Consider the following 22,022-nt stretch of genomic DNA (forward strand, 5'->3'; position numbering starts at 1 on the left):
AACACGAGTTGCTTAACTGAAAGTAATAAAACTTCACAAATCCTTAGAATGTTGTGTCTTTTTCTGTTATTAGTGACAATAATAATAAAGATTTATTGTTACTAGTCCAACAGATACTTGTTTTTAAAATGTTTCAAAATTACCTTTAATTGGTTTAAAACCCCTGTCAGAAATTTAAAGTGGTAAAAATAATTTATGTTTTGTGTATCTTTATTCTTTCCTCTTCTTCACCCTTGCTTGCATCCAACTCCATTAATTATAAAGTAACGGAAGTAGTTAAGCATTGTTTGAGTATGTAATTATTTTTCATTGATGCACTTGTTCCTAAACATAGTGGGGGCGGAACTCGCCTACCACTCTTCTTAACCACCACACCGTACTCAGTAAGTTTGTGTCGTGCGTTAAGTCGCGAACGCTTGCGTGCGCGCATCTTTTGAATTTTTATGCGATTATTTCTTAACTGAACAAAGTGAACATGTGATTTACGAAAAAATGTTACTTTTATGGCTTTTTCTGGTCATCGCCATCGGAAGGACTTGTGCGAATTTCGACCACCAAGTGGAGTATCAGTGCATTCAACATTGCCCTCTCCAGGTAAATCATAGTTTATACGAGGGAATTTCATTGTCTTCCGGGATTAAATGTCAATGAGAAGTCGTAAAAATTCTGCAAGGGGTGTTTTGGCGCTCCCTCCAAAAATTGGATTATTCATAGCTTAATTAAGAGTTTATCGATGATCATTGACCAATGACCGGTATTGCCAGAAATATTATTAATAACATCTCGCTTTCAGTTCGATTATTTTTTATTGATAAAGGAGTTACTTCACTTTTGGAATTTTTAGCACTTGGACAAAACGCTTAACCTTTCCATTTCCACATCAAAAGTTTAGTCTTGATGGTTATCGCTCGGGACTGACGAGTCGCTAAATTTTTTCGGTTTGATAATTCGACTATAAAATTCTACAGCGACCCAAATATTAAACAGTCACTGTTTTTGATTGATAAAATTGTACGAAATGTAAATTAATCCGTAAACATAAACAATTGTTGTTCTGTTTGGAAACACTTTCGAAATAATTTAATCCGACACTTGAGTTTCAAGCGGCGACTCTTGTCCGTTAAAAAATTCCAAAACTGTCTTAACCAAATAAGTGGAAGAAGGGTGCACCTGACTTGCTTTTTTCCACCTGAGTGGACTTCCTCGCCCAGCCTTTTCCGCTCAAAAATCACACACTTGAACACGGGGGTGTCGCATTTGAAATCATTTGAAATTATAATCAACAAGTGCGCCGGAAGCGCCCAATTACGGCCTCAACCCCTTAACGAAAGTGACATAATTAACACAGACCAGTAAAAAATTTTTGTTTGGGAGGAGGTCTCCGGGCGCCCAGAAATCTTATCGTTCATAATAATTATAGCAATGGAGTCACGATACGAAGCGCGAGGGTCAAACTCAACAACAGATAGTTTAAAAGAAGAAGGTAATTAATTTGTAATCGTGTGACGACATATTTTCTGTATCAAAACTGTCTTGTGTTGTATAAACAAAACAGTTTACCACACACGGAGGTATCTCCTAACAAACAATTTACAATTTTATGTCGACAGAAATCGCAATTTAATTGCTTATTACAATTTCAATAGTGTATCAATTGAGCTGATTAACTTAAATTGTGATGGGAGAATATGCAACCACATGGGACAATTAAGACACATATGCGACAAATTAATTTACGTTGAGAGGAACGCACTCTAACAAAAACAGAGCATTTTTTAACAAGGGAAGTAATATTAAACCATAATTGTTCCAGTTATTTGAGTTACTTACTTTTTGAGTATTTCTCAACAAACATTGTTTTATCCTGGTGAGTGTCATAAACACTTTAAAGAAATCATTTTTTTTTAATAATTATTTACCAAAGGGTGCCGAATAATTAATTTCTATAGCCCATTTATCTACATTCTTCACTGACAAGCTCTTGTCTTAACGAGACAGAAAAATATTTCTATTTGTTAACGAGTTTAGTCAAGAATTTTTTGTACATGTTAAAGTGTGCACAGGCTGTTCCAAAATTTACATAAATTAACAAAGAGAAGACAATATAATTCAAACAAAATAATTAATAATAATAAATGATTAATAATTAAAATGTGTTTGTTAATTTGCCGTTTATTAAAACACGTAGTATTTAAAAAAAAATAAAGAGTTATTGTACTCATACCAAACGTCAATGTGCTTTTTATTTTTTAATATATTTGTACGGGAGAAACTTGGTCTAAACACTTATTTATTTCATTAAACTTGTCAATGAAAGGTGTTGTTTTCCAGTAAGAGCGAAAGAGTTATAGTTATTTTTTACACAATGTATAGAGAAGACATAGATTATGCCAGATAATAACTACGAGTACCTAATAGTGAAAAAAAATCTAATAAAAGTTTCTTAGCTACCGAGATATACCGTGTTAAAAACACTATTACAGATTTTAAATTTTAGATACTTTGAACATCAATGCCGATCTTACATTTATTCACACCACATCTGTCCATAGCTAAATGAATCATTTTTTTTTATTTGGGTAGAATATTTTTATTAAGAGTTGAAAAATAAAAAAAATTAACTTATTTTTTACTTATTATTAATCATAATCTTTCATATAATCATAACATATAAGTGAAGACTCATCGTTTATATCTATCTATACCCCAGAATAAAAGTGTACGAAGTCACAAAACCACAAATACGAATTAAATCGAATTGAAAATTTGAAAAACAGTTTTATTAAGTTAGTTAATATCATTTAAAAAATGCGTATCTTCCCAACTATCAAAGATAGAATTTAATACTGTTTTTCATCAGAAAGCTGGGAAGAAATTATAAGTAAGTACATAAATCTGTGGAAATCCAATTTTCAAGAAATTTGGAGTTAGTACATTTTTATTCTGGGGTACAGATATTATTACGAGTATCTACCTACCCGTGTGGTTAAAATGCTACTTGATATAATTATTTTAAGTTCAATAAAGCACACTTTAACTCGAGTATGTATAACAAGATTGAAATAAAACGTACTTAAGCAAATATTTACCTCAACGATTACCTTTCTCTAAAAACCATAAATTATCTGTTTCATATTACCTAATTAAAATTGAAAACATTTGGAAAACCAAACTCACCTGAAAAATGTTTTTTTCTAAACAATAAGCTATGTTAAAATAATACAGTTATACATATTTCATTATTATTTTTAATTAAAAATACAAGGTTCGCCAGAACACGCGCCCCAGAGAAAAATGACATATGATGTAAGAGACCAGGAACATAGAAAAAATGTAAAAAAAAAATTACCTATAAAAATTTCGAAGTTATGAGAGTTTAAATTTTGTACTTTGACTCTATTTATTTCTGTTGGAAACATAATTTTACAAGTTTTTTTGCTACAGGCTATTAGAAGAAAAAACAAGGAAGCTGTATCCTAAATTGTAGTTTTGTTTAATATTAATTGTGGCTTTTATTGGCAAAATTTTTGTACCTACCTTTACTAAATAATTGTAAAAAAACATATACAAGATCATTAAATAGACCTAAAAAAATGTCAAATGTCAAAAAATAAATGAATTTTTAAAACATTTTTTCCATGTTTCTGGTATCTTATCTTACTTGAAATTTTTCTCTGGGGCGCGAGTTCTGACGCACCCTGTATATTAGCTCTAAAAATTATTTTGAATTTATATTTCTACCTAATCTGGAAATTTCTTGAATCGCTATTAAAAAATTATTCCGTATTAACCACTAAATAATAGTTTAATTATGTTTTATAAGGAAAAAATTAAAAAAACACCAGCCTAAAATTCGTTTAAAATTCATTTGGCCATGTGTTTTATGTTGTTAAAGTGTTAAAGAAGTCCAGCCTTTTGTTTAAAGAAAATGAGGTTGTACGTTTATATCATTTATGTTTATAATAGGAAAACCTCAATATTGCCAAAAACAAAAAAAATTAAGAAAAAAACTAAAGTTGTGCTAATAAATATGGGTCGTTGATTAAAATGCCGATCGCCAACCGCTTAACTCGTTCATGTCAAATCAGCTAAAAATAAAGGCGCTTAATTGTAACTAATTGTTATTGTCTCAAAGCTGTTAATTTTTATTATTTTAATCAAGTGAACAGACTGATAATGTTTGTTTAAAATTTTTGCAAACTAATTAAAGCTTGGGATAAAAAAACAGCAGAGTTTATCATTTGGGGCCGCTATGGGGACCTCCCGTCGAAATTCCTTCAAACGATTTTAACCAATTTCCTGTACTTTTGTTCCAGAATCGGACGGATGCAGGCCATTATGACTACGCTTGTGATTACGGATGTAACATCAACCAGGTAAGCCAACGGATTTTCCTTGGAGCGTATCAAGGGCTTCCTCATTTTCGACCACAAAATATGAATCAAACGAAGGAAACCTGAATCGTATGCGAAGTGCATAGTTATTCAACGAGATCAAGCACCAAAGATCCGTTTCCGGTTTGTGATTGTCACCCATGGGCGTGTTTGTGGTCAGTATAAAACTGTACCATCGGATTCAGATCGGGCGCGTATGCTGGCTTGGAGACGAAATCTGCAAGCAGCTGACGAACCAAAGTAATGGAATCTAGAAAAAAGCTACCGTTTTAATGAAATAAAGTGGAAAGGTCAATAATGGTTAATTGTGATGCGGCATGAATGGCCGTAAACACATTGGCCGAGGACACTTCGCGGCCATTGTAGTCCATAATTCAATCTAACCCGACTTAAGTGAACAAGACACGCTTAAACGCCTACTTGCAGTCAAGCTGGAACGAACGAATTCCCAAAATTGACAAAATTTTTCACATTATCGCTTAATGTTTATAAATAAATTTCGTTAGAATGTGGAATTAATTGCATAAATCAATCGTTTGGAATATTTGGTTGTTGTTTCGATAGACAAACAGTATGGCAATGGCTTGAATAAGGGTCCAATTTTTGAGCACGCGTCTACTTAATCAATTTAAATGTAATGTTTGTATGATGGAAGATTGACGTTTTTAAGTTTGCGGGTCAGACGAAGAGCGACCTTAAATGACCTACAGCGCCTTCGTTGATAATAGTGGCTCCTTAAGACGCCATTAATATTTCGTTTTTATTTTCGTAAATAAATCCATGATCAGTTTTTTGACATCGTTACGACATCAAAACATTTCAGATACTTTTCACAAATAGCGGGAAACATTATTTACAAGCATAACACTATCAAAAATTATGTAATGGAATACCACGGGAAAAATTCTATCTATATCAGTATCAAACACTTACATCGCATATTGTTATCTTATTAACGCAAAAAATCGCTGAACGTAATTATTATTTAATGATAAAACTAAAAAGGAATAAGTACTGACTACAGTGATTACGCTCTTAAGCAGGGTAATTTTTCGGTATATTGTTCATTTAAAATGACTTTTAGATAATAATGTTTGATAATTTTTTTGATTTAAATTTAACGTAAAAGGAGCAGAACCAAAATGTCTTTCACGATTTAAACTGAAAAAAGTAAATAATCGTCTGGTTGAGGCAAATCAGCCCTATTTTAAAAATTACGAGAAACAGAAACCAGACCTGATAATTACAATGTTTGTTTAGTGCGCTACCCCTATCCACTTGACACTTAACAGTCCATAAACCCGACCATGTGTCTCTGAAAACAACCAAACTAATTCACCCCAAACCCTTGAATAATTAAAAATCAACATTTATTGTTATTTGTTTAATAAAATCACTTGTATTATTAGCCCCAGTTTTAAATGTTCTACTTTTAAAAATAAATTTCTCTAAATGGTTTGTATCGTCTGGCGCCGATGCACTTACCCTATCTGAGGGTGTAGAGCCCAGCCATGAACTACTTTAAACAGGAGCAGTTTAGTAAACAAGAAAGAATGTTGTTTATATTTATGTCGACAAGGTATTTTAAAATGATAGCTACCGAAGACAAGATTAAAAATAGCAAAACAGTACCGAGTGAAGCCTTTAAATCGTTTCAATTAATAATAATGAACCGTTCAGACGATGATTTTTAATTCGAAGGGCGCTCCATATAACACTGATTATTGACTTAATGAGGAAGTGGGGAATTAGAGGTAACTCGACTCGTACAACGGCTTAAAAAAATTCAACGCCGAAAAATGTTCGTCAAAATTTCGATGGGAAGCGGTCACTATTTTATTTTTCAAGCAAACTAATTAGAGCTTCCGTTAAAAAATATCACACGCCTATCGACTTAATTTGTTTGTCCGGTCAAATCACCCTGTATATTTTTTTACAGTGCAACAAAGGCTGCAAATTGTGGCGGAGAGCTTTGAACTCGTCGTGCCCCAAAGTCTGCGTAAGTATACAGAGCCCGCCAGAACTCGCGCCCCAGAGGAAAATTTTAAGTAAGATAAGATACCAGGAACACGGAAAAAATTCTATCCGTCAAAAAATTTTGAAATTATTTTTTTTACATTTGACATTTTTTCATGTCTATTTAATGATACTGATGATCTTGTATATGTTTTTTTACAATCATTTAGTACAGGTACAAAAATTTTGCCAATAAAAGCCACAAGTAACATTGACATTAACATTACAATTTAGAATATAGCTAACCTGTGTCCACTTATAATAGCCTGTAACAAAAAAACTTGGAAAATTATTTTTGCAACAGTAATAAATGGAGTCAAAGTGCAAAATTTAAATTCTCATAACTTCGAAATTTTTATAGATAATTTTTTTGTAACATTTTTTCTATGTTCCTAGTATAGCTTGTTCCAAATCTGCTGGCGAACTGACGTTGTCAAAAATGACTGAATTATGACACTAAACATATTTTTACTATTAAAAAAAAAATAATGTTCATATAGGCGTCGTATGAAATGATATCTCAAAACCATTGTTATTCTTTAAAAAATTATAATAAGTAGGTACTCGTACATAAGATAAAGAATGATGAACAAATTATTAAATTGTTAATGCATGAAAAGAATTTTCAAAAATGATATTCCTAACAATCCTTGTCTTCAAAATTTTTAGAGAAAAAAAGAACGCCCATGTATTTTTTTATCTTAACCAAGTGGGCGCACTCCAAGTGTCTTTTCTGTCACTGTCAGTTCGCCACCAGATATGGAATAAGCTCCATCTTACTTTACATTTTTCTCTGGGGTGCGAGTTATGGCGCACCCTGTAATTAATCAAAAAATTTTGAAACTATTTCATTAATCTGCGTTCCTCAGAACGGTCCCATGGACCGACTCACCCCTAAAGCCCTCTACTGCGTAATGGGATGCAACGACGCAATGACTAAATATTTCAATCAATTGAAATCGAAACTGTTAACTCCTCCGGCCCCAGCTTTGGTCGCAGACACCCTCAGCGCGACTTCTCTAAGACTTGAATGGAACTTCCCTGAGGCTAAGAGAGTCGGTCTGACTTACCACGTCCAGTGGAAATACGAAGAATTAACAGCCACGTGGCACTACTGCCGAAATGTCACGTGGTTTGATAACGATACAGTCCTAATTGAAAATTTACAACCCTACACAAAATATAGAGTAAGTGTCAAAACTCCGGTCATTTATTTATTACAATTTTTGGTTCCAGTTTCGTATTGTTTTGATTTTGGGGCACCAAGAGAACCAAATAGTGTCAAATCCCAGTGTCGTCATAAGTACCCTAGCTTCAGGAATCCCTGTTTCACCACCAAGTAGTGTACGAGTGGCTCCCATTGATTCCACACGTATAAGTGTGAGCTGGGAACCTGGCCCTTTCCCGCACGGTCCCCTCCTTTCCTATGTGCTCCAAATCACTGATAATCATCCAGATGCTGAAGTACCACCGGAAGTCAAGGTGTGCCTTTATACAATTTTTCTACGCACTGAATTTTTATATGCACACGAGAAATAATCTATCCTTCTCTACCCTTGAATGTGTTAATAGTCAGCGTTGAAATAACTCGCATGTTCTCTTGGGTTTCCTGCTTTTCTTTTGCTTCGTGCATGATTTACTTAGATTTGAGCATTTGTTTAGAAAAAATAAGAGCTGATCTTGATTTCTTCCTCTACTAAGATACTATTCGATCTAATTTCTATCTTAAAGAAAGTTAAATTTTTTCCAAGATGGCGGCTCAAGTCATAATAAGTGTGTTCGTTTTTTAAATTACACTCGTTATTTTTTTCAAACAGGATATACCGGCCGAAAATAACTTCTACATGTTTAGAAATTTACGTCCAGCTCGTAATTACACAATTTCAATCAAAATGCGAAATGGAGTCGGTTCAGGTCCTTCTGCTAAAGTCACAGTTTCAACACCATCCGAATCTTTAGGTAATTAAATAAATCGAAAGAAACTCAATCTCACTGATCAAATTTTACAGTAAAAGATACACAACAACCAGTTTTAATTCTTGGAACTGAACATGGAGTCGTAGAGGAGGGAACTGATATCCTTGACGAACCTGCCATATTATACAGTACCAAATTAACTATAAAAGGAATCGGAATACACATAAGCAAAAAGCTCATTTTTATATCAGATTCTGATGGAAATATTATCAAAATGCCGTTATCTAGAAATAATACGAATTATAAAACATATAATTTGCCGCATTTTCGTATCAACCAGACAAACTTCATGCCTTTAGACCTATCCATTGATTGGTTAAACGATCAATTGTATATTTTGGGTGAAACTAAAAATGTTAACCCAACAAAGTGGTTGATTGCAAGATGTGATTTGGATGGTGGAAGGCTTACCACAGCAGTAGCAGGATTGACAACACAACCATACAACATTGAAGTAGATCCATACAATGGGTGAGTCAATAAAATAAAAATTCAGAGGTTTGATTTTTCTTGTAGGTACCTTTTTCTGGGCATTAATGGTACCGGTCTTTATCGATTGGACCTTTACGATATTAGTAACGGAATAAAACATGATGTACAACCTGTACTTATCCTCAACGAAAAGAAATTAAATATGAGTGCTTTCACTGTGGATCATACGAATTTTCGACTTTTTGTTTCAAATGAACGCGAAAAAACCATCAATACTGTCTCCTTGGATGGGTAAGTAACCCAATCTGTGTATTACCCCCAAAAAATCCCAACTTTAGGAAAGAAATAGTCAACGTGCGACCAAACGTAATCAAATCGAAACTAGAAAATGTTGTGTCTTTAGCCACTGCCAATAAAAAATTCTATTGGACAAACGGAGACGACATTTTTTATGAAGAGTACCACAATTCCGTCTACTTCCACAACTCATATCCTGACTTATCTTTGTCCACCAAATCATACAAAAAAGTTATAATCAATTTGCAAAGTTCGCAACCTATTCCTAGTCCTGTAAACCCCCCAACTAATGTCCAAGCAATCTTTGGAAGTAACATAGCGAAAACAACATGGCAGCCTCCTCATCTTTTGGGTATTCAAGGCAAGGGTGCGTGGCAGAACTGGTTGTATGAAATCGAAATAAAAGAAGTTGGTTCACAAAAATTCATCTCGCATAAAAATATCAATACCACGTCTTACAAAATATCAGGTTTGAGGGAAAACACGGAGTATGTTATCAAAGCTGCGGCTTACACCAAGTCGGGAAAAGGGCCCTGGTCGTCCGAATTCCGCGGATTCACCTTGAGTCGATCGAAAAATCCGATGATTTATTGGTCGGCTGCTGAAGGCTTGCTCAGGACTGACGCAGCGGGTGAAAATGTTGAAACGCTAATTCACAAAAGTAGCACCAAAAACTCGTTTTTTATCGATATGACGTGGTACCAAGACTTGATTTATTTGGTCACGAATGACTCCCATGTCTATTGGTATAATACCAGGACTCATAGTCAAGGACAGTTAATTGGTATAGATTCAGTTGGTAGCATTGCCGTTGACTGGATCGGGAAAAAACTCTACTGGTCGAACCCCAAACGACAAATGGTAATGTCCGATTCGATTTTGACACGATTTTCAATAAACAGTTATAGATTATCAGAGGAAATTTGAATGGTACCCAACAAGAACCACTTCCCATCCTCACACTTGCCAAAGAATTGAACATAGATTCAATTAAGGCTTATTTGTATTGGTCCACAGGATTTGCAGTTCGCTGTGCTCACCTTAACGGAGAGAACTCGATTGAGTACCATCCAGTACAATTATTTTCAGGAAGACAAGGTACTACTTAATACCACAAATGATTTCTTCTACATTTTTTTACACAGTAATGGGCTTAACTCTTGACATCCACAACAAGTTCGTCTATTGGATCGTCCGAGGTTTAGAAGGATCGAATTTATTCCGGGCCCCAATGGCTGGCTATACACAAAAAATCACAGTTGAAAAAATTTCAAGTTTGCAAAAACCCAATATGCAAGGACCACTCTGTTACTTCCATAAACGTCTCTTGTGGCTCCAGGATAACAAAAATGCGGCAATTAGTGACCTCCAAGGGAAAAATATTGCCACATTCAGTGGCAAAAGTATGTCTGACTTAACTCTAGTTTACGTCGTTGATTCATCCTTGCATGTTATGCCAGGTAAATGCCAAGAATCAAAGTACCAAAATAATTAAATTTTGTAGATATTCCCCAAATTGTCGTAATCCCAGAAACGGTTGATAAAAATTCTGTGCGAATTGTCGGTTCTTTAAATTCGTTCAATGTGACTTGGAATCCAGTCAAGAATGTCAACTATGGGCAGGTCTTTTACGAGGTCAGCATTGACAGTCTTTCACGAAACGATTCTGCAGTAAGTAGTCGAAATTTTGTTAAAAAAATCTAATTTCAACATGGTTTAGATCATTACAAATTTAACTTCGGTCAAATATTGGCAACAAGTGGCCCCTTTTACGAAACTCCAAGTCGCAATCCGGGCCTTCACATATTGGGGTACCTCACCACAAATCCGTGCTAAGGTATATTCTCCTGCTTCGACTCCTACAGTTCCGAGAAATCTCCGTGCATATGTAACCCATCACAACAGTGGTACCAATGTCACTATAACAGTTCGCTGGGACGCTCCTATGTTCCCAAATGGAGTTCTCAAAGGTTACAAAATACACTGTTGGTATTTAGATCACTCTCAACGAAGAGATGTTTGTCAAGACTTGGTTAAAAAACCAGAAGAATTTCAAATTGATTTCAAACCACCACAAGACCAAATCTACTATTTCAACGTTCAAGCTTTCAGTGAGATGGGCGATGGTGACTTATCTGACCCAATCCAGGTAAACTCTAGTGAAGAATTGCCTCTACCACGTCTCTTGGTGGCTTCAGAAGATTCGATTTTTATCCAAGATATTGATTCGGACTGCAACGAATCACTTTTACATGGAATTGTCACGCCGACCGAAATTGGCTATTTGATTAAGGAATCAAAATTGTTTTGGATCGACCAGTTGCAAAATCTCATGATGTTTGATATGCTAAAATCAAATAAAACAAAAATTACTAGTCTGAAAAATAATGTCACTGGTTTGACTGTTGATTGGTTGGAGCGAAGTATTTATTACGCCCAGAGTGAGAACTGGGATTCCGGTTCGAGTGTCTTTAAACTCAATTTAAACTACGTCGATCGTGGGATTATTAAAATGAGCAAAATTTTTTTCACTCCTGCAAGTATCAGTAAAATTGAGGTATCTCCTTATACGAAAATGCTCTACTGGGTGGAAAAATCCAAACTGATGGTTTGCAACACTGATGGTAGTGATAGAAGAGAGTTTTTTAATAAAGACAAGTACACCAAACGGTCTATACTTGATGAAAGTTGCAATTGTCCAGTTGATGTCAATATAGAGAAAACATATACTTTGGATCACTCGACCGAAACTAAACCATTGTTAGTTTTTATAGATTCTGACACACATAATGTTGTTTCTGCTGACAAAAATGGTTGTTCGTGTAGTGTCATTGCAAATAATTCACTCGGTGTAACCCTTCCTCTTGATCGGCTAAAATCAGATTTTGGTACTTTGTACTGGACAAATTCCCGCTTGCTTCACGCATTAAGGAAGAAAGAAGCTAATTTAGTCACAAAGGAAGTAAATGGGCACGATATACTCATTTTTGGGCCACATATGCAACCCTTCCCCCCCGCCGAGTGTCTTAGACCACAACAATACGCTGACATTAGAGTGACTCTAAAAGAAAAAACCTCAACTTCTTTGACTTTGCTTATGCCAGAAGTTGGTCAAATCTGTGTTGACACTTCGATGCCTACGATTGAGTACCGAATTTATTATACGGAAAAGGTCGACGACAATACTTCATGTGACTTCACTTGTAATTTTTCCTCAACTTTTGATAAAGAATTTAGAATCAAAAATTTGAAACCTTTTACACACTATGTGGTTGCAGTCACTGTTAGTAACTACTACACTAAGGATGATGAAGTCGTTCTTGGAGCTTCTACAGTGTTTCAAACTGCAATAGGAGGTAAGTCAAAAACTGATAAGTTTTGGGGCCTATAATTTATTTTTTAGCACCTTCACCTCCACAAAATGTCACAGTTAAAGTCCTCAATCCTACAATGGCTCAAGTCTCATGGTCACCACCCCAATACCTTAATGGGGTAACAGTCCACTACGAAATCTACTGTCAGACTGAAAGAACCCTTTCTGGGGTCCGGCAAAAAGAACAATCAAATGTTGAACAACAATTTACTCCAAACTCGACTCACTTTCTTACAATTATTCTCAACAAACTTTCCTCTAATGAGACATACACGATTTGGGTTAAAGCCTATAGTGAGACAAATGAAACTTCCAGTGACAGTGAAAAAGTGCAAATAAATACGTATCCAGAACCCAGTGATTTAATTCTAGTAAACCGAACTGCGTACATGTTGGTTGTGACATGGGAAGTGTGTGCAAATATTGATCACTATAACGTCCAATTTTCTCCTGTCACTTCCAACGAGTGGAAAAATATGACCCAAGTTAGTGATGGCATTTTCGCAAGTGAAGAAAACTTGAAACCAAAGACTGAGTACAAATTCCGGTTGTCTCTCTTTTATTACAATTATCCTGAAGAATATGTTTGGCCACAAGATTCTCGTTTTATTTACGAAACCCTTGGAGACAAACCCTCCCCTCCAGGAACCCCCAAAATCCAATACGTCAAACCAAACATCTACAAAGTTTGGTGGGAGGAAGCCAAAGATAACGGAGCACCGATCGAATTGTACAAACTCGAAGGTTTGGAACTTCCGAATTATCGTACGAAAAGAAGTACCAATCGTACTGCTTTCTTCTACACAGCACCTTCAATCGAAGAAGAAGAGAGGGAATGGCAACAGTTCTATAACGGGACTGAAACTTCTTGGATAATCAACGGCTTAAGCGAAAAATACAAGTACGAATTTAGAGTTTCGGCTTTAAATGCGTATGGATGGAGCGACCCGAGTGATTCTAGCACGGCTTTTGACTTGAACGAAGCTGCCAGAATGGCCGAAAAGCAAAGTCCGATGACTCTGATTGCTATTGCAACCTTTATCCCAGTTTCAGTCTTTTTGATCATCTTGCTGTGTCTTGTGTGTCGTAAGTATAAAAAATTCGAGTTGCTTTTTCATAAATTAAACAATCAGGAAAATATGGAAAGCCGAAAAAAGTCCAAGTCGTGTCAATACCCCGGGGACCTGACGTCGAGTTAGCAACACTGAGGGAACTCCCCCGGAGAGGTGTACACAACACTAATGTTTTGTACGTGTCTACCCAACCCACAAGTGAAGAAATGATCCTTTTGCCACACATTCGGAGGTACTTGATATTTTTTGATTAAAGTTGTGGAATAAAATTCCGATTTCAGGGATCAAATTACTTTGATGAAGTTTTTGGGGAGTGGCGCTTTTGGTGAAGTTTTTGAAGGAAAAGCCAGAGGGATTCCTAATAGTTCAGGGGATACTAAAGTGGCAGTTAAGACTTTGAGAAAATGTGCCTCCGATCAAGAGAAAGCCGAGTTTTTGCAAGAAGCGCAACTTATGAGTAACTTCAAACACGAACACATTTTGCAGCTTTTGGGAGTTTGCTTGGATAATGACCCCCATTTTATTATCATGGAGTTGATGCAAGGAGGCGACTTGTTGACTTATTTGCGTTCCTCGAGAAACCCTAATGTATTACTTTCTAGTGTAATTGTTTTTTACTGATGTTGTTTTTACAGACTGATACTCCTTCATTGTCTTTGATCGAACTCTTAAAAATGTGCGTGGATGTTGCCAAAGGTTGTCGATACCTCGAAGAAATGCATTTCGTCCATAGGGACTTGGCTTGCCGCAACTGTTTGGTTTCGTCGAAAGACCCCGATCGCATTGTCAAAATCGGTGATTTTGGCCTAGCTCGAGACATCTACAAAAATGACTACTACAGGAAAGAGGGCGAAGGCCTGCTTCCTGTCCGTTGGATGGCCCCCGAATCGCTGGTCGATGGAGTTTTCACCAGTCAATCCGACGTTTGGGCTTTTGGGGTTCTTCTGTGGGAAATAATGACTTTGGGACAACAACCATACCCCGCCCGAAATAATCTCGAAGTGTTACATTACGTACGAAGAGGAGGCCGGTTAGGAAAACCCACAGATTGTCCAGAAGCTTTGTAAGAAAATACTCTAATAATATAAATTTTTATGTAAAAATTTCATTTCAGACACAATTTAATGTTAAAGTGTTGGGAATTTGAAGCTGAGAAGAGACCCACTTTTAAATACTGTTTAGATGTCCTCGACAACCTCCACTTGCAAAATTTGAGGAGCCCCACGACTGGGGCCCACGAAGGGCAATACATCAGCACCGTGCAAGAATGTAAGTTGTTTGTGCAAACCTTGCATGCGCAAACTGTTAACTCGTCATTGCATGACCGCTAATCAATGAATGCCATGATGCTTTACAGATTTTATTCAAGGTATTTCCAATGAGGCATATTTTCGTGATGAGAACTTTTCAGGTAATTCACTGCATGTTAATTCTTCTTGAATCATTTTTTTTAAATTCTTATCTGAAAGATCTTCGTTTGTTTAGGTGACATTGAAGATGATGCTAATAAAGAAAAAACACCATTTCTGGCATCGGAAGCCACTTCTGCAATTCCCAAGTATCTGGAATTGTTGTATGAACCAGACACACCCCCTGCTAATGACGGCTATGAAATACCGAATCAAATGCTGCAAAATGAAAGTACAACAAAACGAAGTTCCTCTATAGTGTCCATATCGAGTAATGGGAATGTGCCAGAGAAGAAAATACAAAATGCCTCTATTTGTAAATAAGATATTTATTTGTTAAGTATTTATCTTCGGAATTGTGTAAATAAGTCTAAAAGGGCTCAATTGTGTCAGTATTTTAATTTGTTTAAGTGTGAAATGTGCCTGAGAACAGTATTTTAATTGTTACACCATAATTCAAGACCAGTTTTTTTTATAGATAACTTAAGTATAAAATATGTAAATATTTAAAAAATAGAAATTAAGTAGTAATTTAGGCAATAAAGAAAAAGATTGTGATGATTTTTAATAAAACAAATCAAAATATTTTATAGTAGATTTGTTTAAACTTCGCGGGCTTCTAACGGTTAGCACTGAAAAACTCAAATACCCCATAAGAAGTCACAAAATCAGCTGATTAGCATCTGAACAGTTTTTCCCGCTTCCAAACACTAGTTTACCTCGTTCAGTGTTATTTTGAATGAAAAACGCCGTAATAGTGATTGAAAAGAACTAAATTTATTTAAAATGCACGTAAGAATTCGTAAATTGACCTCAACTTCAAAAGATAACGATTTGATACTGGTTGTCTCCAAGACAGCTTCAATTAAGGAACTTCAAGCTATGATTAAAACTAAATTAAACGTAGAAATTGATCATCAAAAATTATACTATAGGGGGAAACAGGTTTGTGATTCTTTTACAGAAATTACGCAATTAAATCGATTTTTTAGCTGATAGAAGACCACACAATAGCAGATTATGATATTAAATTAAACGATGTAATCCAGTTGTTGATTAAACTAGACTCAGTTGAGCAAAAAACGGGAAAAGAGAATAAAAGCCCCAATACAAGAGAAATTAAAACGGAATCGCAAATTGAAGCTAAAAGTCGTTATTATGAAAATGGTGATAAGATTGATGTCATTGATTCAGACCATGGTGCTTGGTTTGAAGCAAAAATTTTGAACATTTTTGGACCAAAAGGAAAACAAAGTACAGACGAAAGTGATTTAGTTTTTAGGATAAAAATGGATAGGTTTGTACGTTTATTTTTGTAATTTAAAAATGTTACGTACTTAATAATTTATGACAACATTTTTTTTAGAAATGGAAATACTGCTGCTTTTGATGTTACATTTAGTGATATTAGACCACGGGCATATTATACCTATAAAGAATCTGAAATTAAGCCTGGATTAACAGTCTTGGCAAATTATAATATTGAAAACCCAACAACTCGAGGATACTGGTCTGCATTAAACGCAATATTTTTTATTATACAACGTATTAAATATTTTTAGGTACGATTTTGAGATAAAAGCAATGACAAAAAAGGGTATTAAGGGTACTTTATTAGTTGGCACAGATCATGCAAGACTTGAAAATTGCACAATTAAATTTATAGACGAATTGCTGCGGATTGAGAACCCTACATTACTAAACGAAAGATTAGAAAAACAATCCAAAGAAATTCCACTCAGTAAGTACAAACTTTTTTTTTTCATTAACCATTGATATTTTGTATCAGGGAAACTTCCCCTTTACTGCACCAAATGCAAAGACAACTCTGCCAAAAACTGCAAAGACTGTGGTTGTCAGATATGTTCCAAAAAAGAAAACGCCGGAATTTTAATCTTGTGTGATGAATGCGACGATGCTTTCCACTTGTCATGCCTCATTCCCCCCTTATCAGCCGTTCCAACTGAGGAATGGTATTGCCCCGATTGCAAAATCGACGACTCGGAAATCGTCAAAGCCGGTGAAAAACTCAAAACTAGCAAAAAGAAAATGAAAATGCCGAGTTACAAAGGGGCGAATCGCGATTGGGGCAAGGGAATGGCTTGTGTGGGTCGTACCAGCGAATGTACCATCGTCCCAAAGGACCATTATGGGCCTGTGCCGGGCGTGGAAGTGGGAACTTGTTGGAAATTCAGAGTGCAAGTTTCGGAAGCGGGGATTCACCGGCCCCACGTTGCTGGGATTCACGGCCGGGAAAATGACGGGGCTTACAGTCTGGTTTTGAGTGGTGGGTACGAAGATGATATTGACAACGGGGAGGAATTTTATTATACGGGGTCAGGGGGGAGAGATTTGTCCGGGAATAAGAGGGTCAATGGGCAGAGTTGCGACCAGAAGTTGACAAGAATGAACAAGTATTTTTTTGTTTTGAGGTGAAAAGGAAATAATTTGGAGGTTTTAGGGCTTTGGCACTTAATTGTAATGTCAAATTTAATGATAAGACTGGTGGAGAAGCGATAGATTGGCGGAAAGGCAAGCCTGTAAGGGTCGTAAGAAATTATAAATTACGAAAACATTCAAAATATGCACCACTTGATGGAAATCGTTATGATGGGATATACAAAGTGGTCAAATATTACCCACAGAAGGGTAAATCAGGGTTTATTGTTTGGAGGTATTTGTTGAGGAGGGATGATCCAGTGCCGGCACCCTGGGTACAAGGGGGGCGCGAGTTTGAAATGATTGTAACTATTGCAAATACATTATCAGATTTGTTAAATGATTCATTTTAAGTATCCTCCAGGATATCAAGAAGCTGAAGCTTTAAAGCAGGATCAAGACAATAAAAAGAAACGAAAACACCAAGAATCATCAAATAATTTAAAAGAGAAAAAAACTAAAATTGAACCCTACAAATTAACACCCGAAATAGAACAAATGATAAAAGATGATCATGAAAACAAGAAATTGTGGGTGGAGTGCAAAGAAGTGTTACGTGAGGGTAAATTGAAGTTTCTGAATAAAGTCGAAGAACTTTTTATTTGTGTATGTTGTCAAGAAATCGTCTTTGAACCGATTACAATGAGCTGTAAACACAACGTATGCAAGGTAATTTTTTTTCTTAAGGAAACTGAATTTTTTAAGAAGTTATTTTCAGCGCTGCTTGAAACGATCGTTCACCGCACAGATTTACGTTTGTCCCTGTTGTCGATTTGAATTAGGGGATAAATATGTTTTGAATATCAATGAAAATTTAGGAAATATACTAAAAACTCTTTTCCCAGGGTATGATTCGGGTCGCTAACATATTTTACAGTAAAAATAGTTTTTCTGGGTATTTTATCGGATCTGAATTTTGACCAAGTCTTTTACGACTTTAATGTATTTTTTTGATAATTATTATTTATTGTATCGGTATGTTGTAAGATTTTTAAACAATATATGATTTTTCTGCTTAGGATTTCAAAAAAAAAAAAACAAATTGCTTTATTTTATAAGAAAACAAATTGCTTTATTTTATAAGAAAACAAATTGCTTTATTTTTTTAATTAACAAAATTTATATAGCTAGATAATTATTGTAAAGTCAGCACTCATAAAAATCACACTTTTAAAATACATAACATAACTAAAATATTTTTGCTCCACTTGTCGCAACAGTCAAAAATATCTAAATCATGTATGTAACATACAAACATTTACCTTACCTACAATTCATATTTATTTAAAGTAACTGAATTTTCATTACATTTACCAATTTCTTAATTCTTGACAGTAATTTTCTATCAACAATGAAATATCCTATAGCATTAATGTTACTAAATTTAATGGCCTACAAGTTCCACAACTAATTTTCAGTAAGTTTGCACACACTTATAACTGTTTTATTACAATTAAATTAATATTTCATTGAAAGTAAGCGTGTGGATGCAAACAGATAACATTGATAAACCATTTAAAAATTCATTGTATTTTTTTGTAAAAACAATAATTGAACACTCGCATCTGTTTGCAACGGAACTATCACATATTATGTTCGTTTTTATCGCAATTAAGAACCTCGGATAAACAATTTGAATTTCCCGCAAATGAAATTGTAGCTGCCATTGTTTAAATCGCGAATATAAATAAATTACTTGTGGAACGCTGTTTTGGTATTATTTAATAAATTTCTAATTACCCTAATATGAGGTGTAAATCATTAGAATTCATTAAATAGCGTCCACTGTTGTAATTTATTTTAAATAAAAGTGAGGTTAGCACATACCTTTGTTATTACTTTTTGAATGGACGCGCCAAAATTGCAAATAAAAACTTATTCAACAAGTAGCAATACAGCGTGGGCCACTTCCAAACCAAATTAAAAAAATTGTAGATGCTGCCAAACGGTTGTACAATAAACACATCACAAACTCAGTGGCATGCAATAAACGATTCTAAAGCTGCTGGTACGATTCCTTTATAAGGTATTTTAAACTGCTGGATAATTCTCGCGGCCGCACAACTCAATCCCGTATATTTGGCCGTGTTCACTAACTCGTGCACTTGCTGTCCTTTGAGCAAACTAGCAAAAGTCTCACCGTTATTGTTCACTAGATCAATATGTGCGCCGTGTTTAAGAAGCACCTGTGCTATATTCGCAGGACAGGGTCTTGCCATCGCCGCTAAATGAAACGGCGTGTTGCCATCGTCGTCTTTCACGTTAGGATCGGCCCCCACTTTGAGCAAAACCTCAGCCAAATGCGCCGATGGGAACTGACACGCTGGATAGCGCCCCAAGAGCGCGGCGTCTCTGCAACACGCCAAATGGAGGGCTGTTCGCCCTGACCGTCCCCGGATTTTCAACTTGACTAAATCATAGACGGCTTTGTAGATCTCTTTCGTGATGGCTTCAGTCGTGGCGTGGTGCTCGAGCATCCGCGTCAGCAAACACGCCAAATGCAAGGTGATAACAAGAACTCGAGTCAGATACGTCATATCTCTCTCGACATTGGGCATTTTTTCCAGCATTTGACTACCTAATTCTACTTCTTCGACTGCTTTTTTGAAAACTCGGAGAATTTCCACGACGTCGACTGGCGGGACGAGACGGCCTCGCGTCGTGTGTTTGCCTTCTTCGCCCATTATAAACGAAAATAATTCGGTGAAGGAGAATAAGCTGCTTTGGGTCATGGGGTTCAAACGCTCGAGCATTGATTGCTGCATGTCGAGAGCGTAGTTCCACAGTTCGATGCAACGGTTGAACTTGCCAGCATCAGCGTAAACAGCCCCGCGATAACGGATGTAGTAACTGGTGTCGGGATGAGCGGGGCCCAAGATACGTTCACGCATTACCAGTGCTTGCATACGCATTTCGTCCGGATCCGCCATTAGGTCGTCTAGAGCGTCAAGATCGGATATTTCGACGACGTAGTCGTAAGCGGGGACTTTTTGTATGCGAGGTTTAAGGATCGGGGGGCCGTCACTATGGTACCTAATTGGTAACAAAAATGTTGCGTTGTTAAAAGGTTCACAGAAAAATGAGTATGATAAAAATCTAATGGTCACTGCATCTTCCTATTCTGTGTTCAACTTATTAATAATTTATTAATTAACTAGTACAATAATTCTAATGAGCATAATAGATTAAAAAAATGGAATATTATGTTTTGACACTTTTTAAAAATTCACTGTAAAGTATGCTTTACATGATTTTTCAAAACTTTCTAAATGCCAAAAGGCCAGAAGCTTCACTGACGAAAGCAATGACAAGTTCAAAGTGAAGTTACATTTTTTTAATATCATCAACAGAATGATCCTACTGACCATTTCTTTTTTTTTGTCCGCGATGATAGGAATATAGTGTGGATTAAAAAAGAAAGCAAAAAATTACTCGTACGAATGAACCGACACCTAAAGAACAACTCAATAAGTGTACCAGCATTTCATAGTATAGTAAGCCACTAATACATAAATTCACCGTTTGCGTTTTTTACTCCCATTTTAATCCGCCTTCTCGCTATTAGAAATCAGTTTTCATTATTATAAACAATTTTTTAATAAGTGTATTATTGGTATAGTGTATAGTGGCGTACTGAGCCCTTAACTACCCGTGTTCCATCGTGGCTGCACCGGCCTCCTCCCACATTCACCATCGCAGTGTTAAAATCAATAATTATTTTTATACATTTATTCAAAAAAAAAATAGAATAATAACTTGTAAAATAGTGTAAAAAACATACTAAAATTAAAAATTAATATGAATAAATTAATAAATATGCCTAATCAGTTAGGTCCTGCTCAATAAAAATATTTTCAGCATATTTTCCGGTTATATCGGTGTGTGGGTATCAACTTTGTTATTTTAAATGGAAAGCTATGTTTTTTATTGCGTTTTTAGATTCCCCCAGTTATTCTAGGAGAGTTATCATCGATCTTCCCATTAGAGTAATTCGATGCCAAAACGATCACTTTTAAAACTCATTGTTTCTGATTTTTGTAAATTTAAGATATGTTATAGAACGTGTAAAAATAAGTGACACGTATTCCACCGTTTTATATTTTTTCAATGTATGTTGAAAAAACAGGGATGTACAAAATTAAGTACCTCGTAACAAAAAGAATTTTTATCTAAAGAGCAAATCAACATATTGAAACGATTTTTTTTAATAATAGAAATAAGTAGGTGGTACACTACGGACGTGATAATACATGTATTCTAAAAATTTGTTATTAACAAATAATTTAAAAATATATTGTTTAAACGAAAAAATAAACAATTACGCAGGTTTTAAAAATTCTCAAAAAAATTTATGTAAAAACTTTCATATTTTTACTATGTCTTTACATAAGTTTCAAGACGGACGTTTTAAAAATGGATGAAAAAAATTACTTTTTTCAACAGTTTTAAAAGTGATCGTTTTGGCATGGAATTAGTCTATACCTATGTTCAGCCGTTTTTAATATTTTTTTATGAAAATTTTTGAATTTAGACCTTTCTCTTAAAAACTCAATAACTCTGCAACCTTAACTATTTATCAAATCGTATTTTGGCATTTAAAAGGGAAAGGATA

The 22,022-nt window shown here is 35.4% G+C and overlaps 3 protein-coding genes across 8 annotated transcripts in view; 2 read left to right on the forward strand and 1 right to left on the reverse strand.

The window, feature by feature from the left end:
* The first annotated feature begins 229 nt into the window (after positions 1–229).
* Positions 230–15,528, forward strand: LOC123007342 (proto-oncogene tyrosine-protein kinase ROS). 5 transcript variants are annotated; one of them, XM_044402585.1, is made up of 21 exons: positions 230–594; positions 4,317–4,376; positions 6,334–6,393; positions 7,280–7,597; positions 7,647–7,892; positions 8,228–8,369; positions 8,420–8,858; positions 8,904–9,110; positions 9,158–9,977; positions 10,025–10,214; positions 10,262–10,576; positions 10,621–10,787; positions 10,837–12,472; positions 12,520–13,233; positions 13,297–13,575; positions 13,623–13,794; positions 13,844–14,150; positions 14,198–14,625; positions 14,677–14,831; positions 14,920–14,973; positions 15,048–15,528. In XM_044402585.1, the coding sequence occupies exons 1-21, from the start codon at positions 493–495 to the stop codon at positions 15,293–15,295; spliced, it is 7,059 nt and encodes a 2,352-aa protein (XP_044258520.1). In that variant the 5' UTR covers positions 230–492; the 3' UTR covers positions 15,296–15,528. The 5 variants fall into 5 exon arrangements, with proteins under 5 accessions (XP_044258520.1, XP_044258516.1, XP_044258517.1 ...); XM_044402581.1 differs by having other exon boundaries at positions 231–594; positions 12,520–13,575; XM_044402582.1 differs by having other exon boundaries at positions 231–594; positions 12,520–13,575; positions 14,932–14,973.
* A 113-nt stretch (positions 15,529–15,641) lies between these two features.
* LOC123007378 (E3 ubiquitin-protein ligase UHRF1-like) lies at positions 15,642–18,453 on the forward strand. The gene is made up of 8 exons (XM_044402647.1): positions 15,642–15,916; positions 15,964–16,268; positions 16,338–16,481; positions 16,534–16,712; positions 16,761–17,385; positions 17,433–17,715; positions 17,765–18,079; positions 18,129–18,453. Exons 1-8 carry the CDS (start codon positions 15,758–15,760, stop codon positions 18,273–18,275), a joined length of 2,157 nt encoding a protein of 718 aa, XP_044258582.1. The 5' UTR covers positions 15,642–15,757; the 3' UTR covers positions 18,276–18,453.
* Positions 18,454–18,506: 53 nt separating this feature from the next.
* LOC123007764 (protein fem-1 homolog CG6966) overlaps positions 18,507–22,022 on the reverse strand; it is a 12,977-nt gene continuing 9,461 nt past the window's right edge. For both annotated transcript variants that reach the window (XM_044403193.1, XM_044403194.1), the window contains exon 5: positions 18,507–20,443. In XM_044403193.1, coding sequence (XP_044259128.1) covers positions 19,384–20,443 — 1,060 coding nt within the window. In that variant the 3' untranslated portion in view covers positions 18,507–19,383. The remainder of the gene's footprint in view (positions 20,444–22,022) is intronic.

The sequence above is a fragment of the Tribolium madens genome, unplaced genomic scaffold (assembly GCF_015345945.1).
Source record: "Tribolium madens isolate multiple individuals breed KSU strain unplaced genomic scaffold, Tmad_KSU_1.1 Scaffold_3;HRSCAF=73;Tcas5.2_LG2, whole genome shotgun sequence".
Classification (NCBI taxonomy): domain Eukaryota; kingdom Metazoa; phylum Arthropoda; class Insecta; order Coleoptera; family Tenebrionidae; genus Tribolium; species Tribolium madens.

What these genes read in the sequence shown, in the direction of transcription:
- LOC123007342 (XM_044402581.1), top strand. Translation starts at nt 493, where the DNA reads ATGTTACTTTTATGGCTTTTTCTGGTCATCGCCATCGGAAGGACTTGT. An exon ending in TTCAACATTGCCCTCTCCAG is followed by an intron (nt 595 to 4,316) that starts GTAAATCATAGT and finishes CTTTTGTTCCAG; the next exon opens with AATCGGACGGATGCAGGCCA. An exon ending in CATCAGCACCGTGCAAGAAT is followed by an intron (nt 14,832 to 14,919) that starts GTAAGTTGTTTG and finishes GATGCTTTACAG; the next exon opens with ATTTTATTCAAGGTATTTCC.
- LOC123007378 (XM_044402647.1), top strand. Translation starts at nt 15,758, where the DNA reads ATGCACGTAAGAATTCGTAAATTGACCTCAACTTCAAAAGATAACGAT. An exon ending in TTTAGGATAAAAATGGATAG is followed by an intron (nt 16,269 to 16,337) that starts GTTTGTACGTTT and finishes CATTTTTTTTAG; the next exon opens with AAATGGAAATACTGCTGCTT. An exon ending in AAGTTGACAAGAATGAACAA is followed by an intron (nt 17,386 to 17,432) that starts GTATTTTTTTGT and finishes TGGAGGTTTTAG; the next exon opens with GGCTTTGGCACTTAATTGTA.